Raw genomic sequence first — 11,867 nt, 5'->3', positions numbered from 1 at the left:
GAAAAGGAAAAAAATCACACTAATCACACTGTGTATTTTAAATTTCCTATGTTATTCCATCTTTACAGTGCTATGCATACAATAGAGAGACAGCAGACAGAGTTAAATACTTCCAGAAGGCAATTTGGACCTCATATTGAGAAGAATTACTTTGTAAGTAATTCTAGCTCTAGTCACTTTGAAGATGACTACTTATCTTCATCCTTTATGCCAGGAATAAAAGCACTACTCAATTAGTAGCCTCCAGTCAGGTGACCTGAATCTCTCTCCTCCTTCTTTAACAGGGATTAACTTCTCTCTGTGTTAGCAAGGACTTGATGCCTTTCAGCAAAATGTCTGTATGTTTTGTACTCCCTCTGCCCCCCTCCCCCCTTTTTTTTCCCCAAATGTGCTAGTTAGACAGGCTATTCATTTGGATTGTATAAGTCACACACATTTCATTTTTTCTGTAGAAGCTTCAAGTTTTGATAAACATATTTCAGCCTACAGCAGCAATTTGGATCCACGAACCTAAGGAATATTGCATTGCTCAAGCTTATCACAAAGACAAAGATTTGTTTTAAGTGTTAACAATAATTGACGTTGCTATGGAGAACTGCTAATCAAAGGAAAAATAATAGAATATTTTACAGATGGTTCTTATTAGAAAGATGAAAAGTGTGTTACAGAATCTATGGAATGGGGCAATAGGTTTTGATCACCAGCTGGAAACTAGAACATTGCTTTACGTGGTCGTGTAAATACAGATATTCATAAACTAAATACCTCCTACTGCTTTCGTCTATTTAAAAACAAAAACACAAGATAATTTTTTAGGGTTTAAATCTTCTCTTCCTTGCCTCAGAAAGGAATTTAATAAAACGTACTGTCCAAACAAAACAGAAAAAAAAATATCAAAAAACAAATCCAAACACCAACCAAAATAGACGGCATTTCTGAAATTTCAGTATGGTATTATGTCTGTCTTTGGTGCTTTGAGTTCTTTCGGTATGGTGAGAAGGAAATGATTCCTTAGAACTACAGTAATAAAGGCAGCTATCATACCCCTATATTACTTCAATACTATATTAACTCTAATACTTCAGCTAAGTCGAATGAAACTTACCTTAAAAATCAAATCCTTTTTTCCATAACGAAGCTCTTTCAGCTGTGCTTGGATCTTTTTTGACTGAAAGTGAGGATAATAAAATCAGGGGGGTTTATTTTAAATATTTACTTCTAAGAACAGAAAAAAGGTAGCAAGTTCTGACAACAGCAGAAACTAGATCAGCTTTAAAATGCAGAAAAATAACCAAAATCAGTGTAAATTGCTTTTCCAGGATAACATGTCTAAACCAGGCAAAAGTATCAAGGAAATGTAAAATGGCACACACCTAAAGCACACACATGAGTTTGTACAAATGTGAATAGCCATTTGGCTTACACATTTTAGACATGACATATTATTAATACTTTCCATGAAGCACAACTGAAGGCATCACCTTCAAAGTAAATAATCTGCTTTTTTATTAGAGGGGGAAAAGGTTTCATAGCATTGCACAGGTGGGTTCTCTGTAATGACCAGGGAGTTCCAGGTGGTATCCAAACGAACTAGGTTCACAGTTTGTGACCGTATCTTCTAAAATAGGCATAGTTATGCGGATTTATATCAGCTTAGGATGATATTTATTTTAAATACTGTTAAATTATTTATCCTTAAAATAATTTTAAGCAACAGTCTATACATTCTTTTATTTAAACAAAATATAATTGAAATGTTTTTTTTATCCTGCACTCAGCTATCCAAGAAGCATTATATTTCACCCTTTATCTAAGAGTCCTGTCAAAACAATAATTTTTTTTTAGTAAAATCCACAGTCTTAACTGACATTCAATAAGTTTTCTTGCATCAGTTAATACCAAATGTTTAGAACTCCTTGTAATGGATTAGAAGTCTATTACACACTTACTGAAACATCCATAAACATATTACAGATGGTAGTATATCTTTCATAAATTGGAGCTTTTAGAAAGACCTGATGTCTTTCCAATTGATGCAAATTCAGTGACGGGCTTTTGGGAAGGATGAATGAATCTAAAGATAAAATTTTAGAACCTGCTTTAAATATTTAAATGGTAAAGCCAAATTGGTTATTGTAGTCTGTAAAATCTGAAACAAATAGCCAAGATAAATTCAGTTTAATTCTGCTGTTATTTCTTTACACAGTAAAAAGTGCCAATAGCACTGTCCTCTGATCTGGACAATGGCATCGGTAGAGCTATGGAATATATTCCACATCAACTAAAGACCAATGAGAAAACCTTAACCAGCTTTAATTATTCTAGGAGTTGTACTTGAGAAAATATAAGGTCTCTGTGACATACAAGGTATCCAAAATGGCTATACAGGAATCTAAGGGTTATAATTAAGGTATCATCCATTTGCTAAATCACAAACCTGTGATGAAATTAAGAGCTAAAGAGCTAAATGTATTCAGTAAGTAACATAAGTGACTCAAAAGCACGTATATGACCTGTAATTCTTGGTGATAAAATTTGGTTGGTTTGTGGTTTTTCTGCACTTCTGTGGAGAGGACTTACAAAACTGACACCTCTCAGTGCAGTCAGTCAGATAAGAGCATCACTAGACACAGGTGGATAGCGATCTCTAAACCATAGCATCTGGGAATAGTTCCCTGGCACATGTCCCTTTCCGTGTCCTGGGAAGCCTGAGGTTTGCACAACTCTGCCTTCCTCTCTCCAGGGCTCTGAATTCGCAGCGAAGAAAACCCAGCCATGTAGACTGTGAAGGATCACAAGCACGCTCCTGTCTATGCAACTGGACAACAAGGAATCACAGGGTTCATTAAAACTGTTTGCACGCAGCCTGATAGAGCAGAATGAAGCAGGAGCTTCCTGGTAGGCAATTCTATCCACAAAGGGTATTTGACCTAATAACTAAAGGGATACTGATTTCACACAGTTGCTATGCTTGGTGGGTATAGTACTTAATTAAAGAGCAGAAACTACACTGCATTTCTCTGGCTGACACCACCTAACTGGCAAAACAACAAAAAAAGGATGCTCCTGTAGCATCTTTGCTTGTTCTAATGGCACTAACCAGCTTAAAAGCCACAAATTGGCTGAGATGATTCATAAAGTCTAATATTCTTAAGGTTTAAAATCCACTCACTCTGCTGCCTTGAGTGTTAGTTAGCTTTGGTTTAGTTTTCTGAAATTGTCTGACAGCCAGGCCTGTCACATTACAATAAATTTAATTTAACCTTAGGCTTCACCCTTAGATTTAAAGGTATTTATGTTGCAAATATTAAAGGAGACATAATCAGGGAAAAGATCTTCAAGTTAATTACCAAACATTCAAAATGTTATGCAGCTAGGAAAAACAAACTTGCAAAAGAAGAGAAAACAGAAAGCTATGTTGCACACACTGCCAATTTTTTAAGTGGTAAACAGGGAAAGAAAATATATTTGTACTCATATACTGTGGCATGTTTGAAAGCAACAATGTTGATATAGGAAGATAACATAGATTTTGACAAGCTAGAAAAAAAAAATACCCTAAACACCTATTATTTCCTACCATTGAGGATTTCTCAGAAACAGTGGTTGCAGATCTTCAGTTAGGCTAAACAGCCAATATAACTAGAAATCACTACCTTGACCTCATGAGTTTTTGACCTCTCAGTTAAAAGGCAGAGTTTTTAATGAAGAAAACACATTCAACCATAATTATGAAAATTTTAGTCAAGAAGAAAAGTGTTACACTTCTGTTTCATTCTGGTGAGGTGCAATAACTTACACAGAAATTATATATGCAAAAAACATGACTGAAGTCATGTAAATTAGTAAATCAGATTCATATAGTAATATCCTCTTTAATGAAGAGTTAAATAGCTAAAGGGACTGCTTGTGAGAATGCAGCTACTTGTACATTTATGTATTTAAAAAAAATAGGGTTTTTGTATCATCGACAGTCTTTGCTAGCTTGCTCTTCAGTAGAGGGGAGATTTCTTTCCCTCTGTTTCAAAAAATGACCCTTTTTTCCTTGAAGTAATGAAACATTCTAGGAATCAATAATAATAAATCTTTCCTGTCTCTATAAGTTAATTTCAAAAAAGGTATTTAGCTATTCCTGTCTTAGTCTGGGCATGGAGATCATGGAAAGGAAATCAGTTTTTTATATGTTATAGATGTATAATATACATCTACAGAGCTTTATATACTTTTCATAAGCATGCCCAAACTTTATTTCATTTGTCTAAAACTTGGGTTTGCAGTTCGCTTTCTAATACATTTGAGTTGCTTCTAGTGAAGTCACAGAAATGAGTTGAGATGAGAGAGCTTCAGGATCACTCACCATACACACATAATACATGATCTATACCAGAATCTCAGTATGAAAGACTTTGATGTAAGCTTCTTTTGGGTACATTAGATTTAGAAGAGAGAGGAACCTTACTTACCTCTTCTGCATGAATACCACAAAGCTTGTTTCCTGACAAGAGCTTGTTTTTGAGGCTTTTGTTCTGCAAGGGGAAAAAAAATAATACAGTTTTATTACTGAGAGTTACTGAAATATTAAGGGACCTTTTAAATATTTGATCATACTAGTTTTATTTTATACATGGATAACACCTCCAAGTCACCAGCAAAGATACAGATAAGAAGACAAGACAGATACATTATGGCACAATATCTTCTCTTACAGAATTCTAAAAACCTATGACTTTGCATTAAAACCTGTTTTCACAGGAACAAGACTGCACATAGAAACCTTCCAAAACACTCTAGCAACTGAAAGCAACTTAGATTGGATATGTCGAGGTAAAAAAGAAAAGGAAAAGCACTCTAATCCTTACCTGGTGTCAACTGCAAAGCTCAATATCATTTTCAGTAAATCATTATAACAACCGACTAATAGGGTCAAGATCTCATCACTCAGCCTTGATGATCAAATTCATGGGGTCTTTTTGCTAAATGTCATAATTTAAAACTGCAAGTAATCACCAATTTTAGAAAGTAAGCCATGTGATAGCATTTTGCCAACTCAATATGCTTTTTCAGGTAGGAGTTTTAAATGTATTTCTTCTCATTTTCAGGGAAAATAATAAACCTTGATAAAATGAATTTTCAATAGTCTGGCAATTCTTTCTGCACACCTCACTCATATTATCCCATAACTGAGAGTCAAAGGTAAAGATTTCTCTGCAGTGCAGACTTCTTTGAGAACTGTTCAGAAACAGAAGTATTCGCTGAGCAGATTTTCAAGTGCTGGACACCATGCTTACACTAAAAAGAAATGAAAAGAACACCAAAACCAACTTCTTTTGTACTTAACGAATTGTAATCATACATACAGAAACCTAGCCCATCACATTCCAGGAAAGTATATTTATTATTGAATAGCAACAGTTTTCTTGAACAAGAAAACAAGAACACAAGATCTAGTTGGTATTACAGAAAAATGGTAGTTCCATCCAGTTCAAATTTATGGAATCATAGAATGGTTTGATTGGAAGGGACCTTAGATCCACACCCCGCTGAAACACTGAAGGTTTTGTTTCCAGAATTAGAAGCTTGGAGTTTTTCTTGAAAGAACCTTTCTTATTAAAGCAAATACAAGAAACTAAAATTCTGTTTGAAACCTCCTTTGCACAATTCCAAAATAAGGAATATGACATCATTTCACATATTTCAGTGTTGCTAGCTACTGTGCATCAATATACACTGCTGCAGAAACAATAAATCTTTTCCAACTGTTTGACGCAGGTGCCCACAGTTCTGTAATGCAACAGAAAGAAATTGGGATGTTGCTTTGAATGAGACAACCCAGATTCTGTCTCGCAAAATATGATTTGCAAAGGGCTGGGAGTGTGGGGAGAGAGAACTAATGTTGCTCTGTTAAGTCTCACAGTTGATTACTTTTTGTTCTTTATTTGAAAACGATGTTGTAGCTCATCACAGAGCAACACCTGATTGTACTAACCACTGTAGAAATACAGAACAAGACAACTGGCTATGCACAAAGGGAATTGGGTAGCAGATACAAGATGAACAAAGATAAAGCAAATAGATAAAGTACGCCCATCTATTGCTCACCAGGGGTAAAGAGCTCTGTTGTACTGTGACCACACAGTAGATATGACTGGTTTCACACAAAAGATCAGCATCACCTCTTGGAGTGATGGCCAAACAGATGTGCCAAATGCACTGCTTCATTAGGTCATTGTCCTTAATTAATCTAGGAAGTCAAGTCATCACTTTGTTTTGACTAACTGGTTTCATTATCCTCCAGGCCCCCTACAGCCTGGGGATGGCTGGTTTAGGTAACAGACTCTATTCGTGTTTCAGAACCAAAGTAAGAATGAATTGTAATCCTTACATTTTTACATTTTACACTTTTAGTCATTTATGCTCCTTCTGCCAAGCTACTCTAAGAAATACTTCTATTAATACATCAACAGTTTGCAAGTAACTTCTACATATACTGTTTTGAGAAGATCCTGCAGTAACCTAGAACGTGAAGAACTGAATGCATACCACCGCAACAGGACACACATTGTATTATATGGTTGTCACAATTTCCACATTTTGCACCAAAGTAGCCTGACAAAAGAATATACTTAAAAGAATTTGTTCAAATACAAAACTTGATTAATATATTTTAAGTTAGCAGATGGACTTCATTTTGGAGATTTAGCTAGGTTTAACAGGATTTACCAATCCTATCTCATTATCCAGTCTATTAGCAACAAAACAAAAACCAGGGTTACCAGAATGCATGCAAAATAGTCATGATTTAAGCTGTACTTAATAATGTCTTTAGAAATGAGAGCAAGCATTAAGAGTTACAATTATCCAGAGCATTATAAGTAGGAGTTTGTCAGAGGTAGATGACAACTTCCTGCTTACAATTTGAGTGATTTTATGTTACTTTGCAAATCATACATCACTGTCAAAAATAGCTTTGCATCCTGATTAATGGTGATAATTTTCTATAGCAGAATGTGAAGTATACCAGTAAACACGTGAAGTGTAAGAGAGCCTGGTTTGATCAGGATTCTGAATTAAAAGTTGCAAAATGAAGAGTCTGACCAGGTACATATTTTGTAAGTTTGCTAGAAAGGGGTCATTCAAAATCAGATCAATTAATAGATGAAATTTTTAGGTTACAAACGCTTACTGAGTCAGGACAGAAGTTCTGACTTCTACGTCTTGGATAAGGATTCAAGATAATGCTTCTCATTTTCCTGTTAAGACTCCTTCAAAGAACAACACCAAATAAGTTAAACTAACTAGAATTTTACACAGTTTTCATTTCAAATATTTCATTTCTTATGAAATACTTTAATGGAAAAGGTCTTGGACATCTCAAGTTTATAAACCAAATAAAGTTTAAGGAACTAATTATCTGTAAACATACCTAATAGCATCTTTTAAAATTATATAAAATAATGATTTTAATTAGTCATAGCCTTTTAGATTTAGAGAAAGGTTACCATCATAGTTAAACTACATAGGTAATTTTAATATATTTGAACCTCTTAGAGAGCTTACAGCACAAACAGCTGGAGTGTTTGCATGTAATCATATCATTAAGCCAACTTACTGTAGCATCTAAATCTTAATTTACTAAATCTTTTAGCTCATTTGCACCAGTACTTTCAGTGCATCCCTAAATTCAGGTGTAGAAAACTGCTATCAGTTGTTGCCACATGTGCAAGAATCCTGTTGTCTCTTTCCATGCAGTTGATTCTCACTGTGCCAGTACCTACACTCAAGAAATAGTACTGCACGTGTGTAAGGTCTATTCTGTGTCCTCCAAAAAAGTGAGACCTCTCAATGACAACTTGTCAGATTTCTTAACATATTCTTCACAGATCTTCCACACTGAAAATAAAAAGCTTTCTGCCTTATTCCTAAATAATTTGCCAGTCAGTCCCTGGGCATTTTTTCCTCTCTCCTCTTAAACTGACATAACATTCGCATATTTTGTTTGGATTCTGATATTATTTTCAGTATGTGAGACCAGGCTTAAAATAAGCTGAATTCATTATATGAACATTGACAGTAATCCTACATTTAGGTGGCCTAAAGATCTCCCACCAATATAAAAAAGCACATAAAAGAAGATGTAGTGTCGTAGTTGCTTTGCCAGTGTGGCTTTGGAACCTGCAAGTTAAAAAAACCACCCTTGTTTGCTGGCTAGAGGGGTAGATATTCCTTTCTATTCCCAACTTTGGAAAATAATCCCTTCATTTCTGTCATTTATTCTCCTGAATCTAAGGTCAGTAGCTGGCCAAAATAATCACAAAACATCTGAAGAGATGCACCCATGTTATTACAAAAGCAGCAATCCCTACCATGACAGACTGAGCACAGCACCTCTCCAGAGAAGGGGAAGAGAGAGAAGAAAAATACAGAGATGACTACCTCAGCATTCTTAGAAAACAATAACCAGGATGCCAATGGTCCTTTCTTTTCATATTGTTAAAGAATTTTACTAACTTTTAGCTCATTAAAATTCAGATCTCCTTCCCTCTCCTAACTCTTTCTCCCTACAACAACAATGCATAATGACTGAAAGGTGTGACAGGGTTGGGTTTTTCTTTTTTAGTAATTTTAGGTTTTTTAATTCTCATCTCCCTACTAGAAAACTTCAAAAAAGGCTTAAAAAGAAAAGCACAAATTATACACTCGAAAGCTCAATAGAAGCACCTTTACAGTTGCAGTATCAGTTCCTTCTCTGCAAACTCATTTTATTAAAATAATTAATTATATAACTACATATTGTATTTTTCATAATATCCCCTCCTCGTTTGGCACATACAATAAACACCTCATGAGGCACGAGTCATGGTTTATAGGCACTGGTAAATGTGACAAACTACCTCTCTGTCCAGTTTAAAGGGGTTTATTATCATTGTAAATCTGAAGTTATGGGCATTAAAATTTATCTGATGTATCTTATATTCTACTAACAGAAGGATAAAATTACACCACTGATGTAAAAGGCACAAATTTTCAGATGTAATTTCTTGAAGTTAGGTTATTTCTTGACGTCTGGCCACGCAAGTCAGTGCTTTAATACTCTTATGTTTATGTTTTGTAATTTGAGACACCAGTATTACCTCTTTAAAACAGCATCAGGATCTCAACCCAGGATGAACAAACTATACAATGTAGACATCATCAGTACAAAACAATTTAGTTTGCCTGCTAGCCTTTGAAAGCATGAGGACACAAAGTATGTTCAAGGAAACAAAATCACTTTCTCTCTCAGAAAATTATTCTCAGCAATCAACTTCAATTCAGACATTTTATCTGGGTCTGACAGCGGTGGTTTGTTGTATACAAGATAAATTTGGCTCTGACTCCCCTTGATGAATAGCACATATCAAACCATGCTGAGCCCCTGCTCATCACTGGAACATTTCTCTCTTATGGGCATCCTATTAAAAACAAAACAAAACAAACCCAAAACAACAAAAAAATCTGGAGACTCTGCTCAGCAGGTTTCAATTGCCAAGATGAACGGTTTTCCACCTCCTGTTAAATCAAAGCGGTTCACTGCGTCCTTAAGAGGGAAATCAGAAAACAGCAACAGACCAAAATCAAACATCTGGTCTTATCTGATACCACAATGTATTGATACGCATTTTGCTTTGGATATTAGCTTTGTATTTCATGATGATGAAAAACATTTTATATAGCATGAAACGGTGTGACTGCTTTAATCCCAGTAGGGTTTGCTCAGCCCTTCATCTTTGAGACAGATAAACTGAGTTTCCTGCACTCTACTATGTGAGGTTTTTCAGATAAGACCTTAAGAACTACATTGCTACCTTGCCTTGATGGTAAGTGAAGACATTGTGACTTTTTGTAAGAGGAGTTTGCCTTGATATTCTTGAGGATGTTTGAATCTCCTTTCCCCACAGTTTTTTTGGTCAAGGGTATCAGACAGCTGAAGCACTCTGCCCCATCACTGTATTTTAGTACTGATCATGCATATATGAACTGCACACTTTTCAGGTCTATCTGGATCTTAATTCAGAGGGCATCATTGTCCTTTTAGCTCTGAATTCCTGGGAAAAGCCCACTTTCACCATGGTCAGGCTTCAGCCTCTCTGTGTCCAGAAATGCCCTCCAACACCTCTGCCTGCACTATATTTAGGAGACACATGCAGCACCCAGAGCCTGACAGCCCAACGGGGTAACCTCAGCAAACATGTCACACTGCTGCTGCTGTAAGCTTAGACATATTTGGGCTTTTAATGTCCTGTTTTGTTGGTTTGAGTTTTTTTCTGTAACCCATTGCCCTGCCTTACACTCTTACATTATAGATAAAGGCATATAAGATTAAGCTTCCTCAAACAAACAGTATACATTTCTTATCCTCTGCATATCTATCCCTTCTAATGCTAGAGGCTGCTACTTTTTCCTCCTGAATTTCAAGTAGTCCAGCTGAGCTGAAGGAGTTGATAAGCAACACACAAAAATCTTCTATTTGAGCTTTTAGCAAAAGCTTTGTGTTGGATGCCACAGGACACAGGTACCACTATTTAGAAGCACATAATTTCCATGAATCCCTAGGCACGCAGGGGAAGCAACAACACCATCTTCTAGTGAACTGAGCACAGTCTCTTGTTGTTTAGCTGAGAAGTGCTGTGTCCACAACTCCTTCCAAACATTAATCCGGAATAATTTGTGTGCACATAGAGCTTTCTCCTGAGAAAAACAGGTTTTGTTGGTATCCCTTCATCTTTGTGCATCTATTATGCACAGTGATAGCCTAAACGAAAGTCTCCGCTCTAGCAAACAACTAAGTCCTTGTCTGAGGCACAGTATGTCCTACAGCTGTGCCCCACATAATCCCATTGTGTATGACTGAAATGCAATGTCACTATCTTCTATCTGTACTTTATCAACTATCTAACATTCGCCAGATGACACCAGGCACCTGCTTCCTTATCCACCACTGCTACTCAAGTCCTGCTTTACGTGAAGTTTGTTGTGAGTAGCGTCTGCTATCACCGTGCACCACCTCTAAATATCTCCATTAAGGAAGTTTTGTTTGTTTTGCACTAGTGAAGCAGCACGAGGCTTCAGACATGATGTCTTCAGACACGTCTCAGTCGTGGCTACAACCATGGCTTTGCTGCCTCATAAAATGGTTGCTATAACAATGACAGCATAATGTTAACTGAACCAGAGTAAGGAGATACAGAATAATAACAACAATAATAAAGAAAATTATATATTTTGAGCTATCTGGCTTTTTTAAATCTCTATCTCTTTCTCTAAACATAAATACAAAAAAGTAAATATACATATATATATTTAAAGTCATAACAAGATAACACATTGCAGCATGTTGGATTGGATCCACTATAGGCAGTAAATTTTCAGTTACATTCCCACCTCCACATGCAAAAAAAAAACCTTGGAAGCATAATACACAAAAAAACTGTAGCACATGTTAAGATTTGATCCATCCCAACTGTGGAACAGATCAGGGTGTAAATGTGAGCCTGCCTACCACTCAAAGGGAAACAGCATCTTAGAGGCAGTCTGAAGTCTTTCTATAGGTAAAAAATGCATTTCATCTGTTGCATGTCAATATTGTTATGCAAATACAGAGTAACTCATCTTTGATCTAGCCTTCCTCGTGCACATGCTCTTTTCTCAGAATCTTTTAATATATTTCAATTTTAATGTTTCCACACAGAAATTCTGAACACTACCTTAATCCCCACAAAAATTAATGGTTTTAGTAGGATTTATGTCTCTAAAGCACAAATCATTGATAGCTTGCATTGAAAATGTTTCACGGTAATGTTTAATGACTTAATAGGAAGGTTTAATTC

At 35.9% G+C, this 11,867-nt stretch overlaps 1 protein-coding gene across 1 annotated transcript in view; it reads right to left on the bottom strand.

Annotated features, from left to right (window-relative positions):
* Positions 1–1,105: 1,105 nt before the first annotated feature.
* Positions 1,106–11,867, bottom strand: part of LUZP2 (leucine zipper protein 2) — a gene marked incomplete at its 3' end in the record, with an annotated part of 130,807 nt that continues 120,045 nt past the window's right edge. The window contains exons 6-7 of the mRNA XM_009706957.1: positions 4,464–4,526; positions 1,106–1,168 (exon numbers count right to left, since the gene is read on the bottom strand). Of these exons, the coding sequence (XP_009705259.1) occupies positions 1,106–1,168; positions 4,464–4,526 (126 nt within the window). The remainder of the gene's footprint in view (positions 1,169–4,463; positions 4,527–11,867) is intronic.

This window comes from Cariama cristata, unplaced genomic scaffold, assembly GCF_000690535.1.
Source record: "Cariama cristata isolate BGI_N322 unplaced genomic scaffold, ASM69053v1 scaffold5549, whole genome shotgun sequence".
Taxonomy (NCBI): domain Eukaryota; kingdom Metazoa; phylum Chordata; class Aves; order Cariamiformes; family Cariamidae; genus Cariama; species Cariama cristata.
The sequence above is the reverse complement of the archived record's forward strand: the minus strand, read 5'-3'. Positions and strand labels throughout refer to the sequence as shown.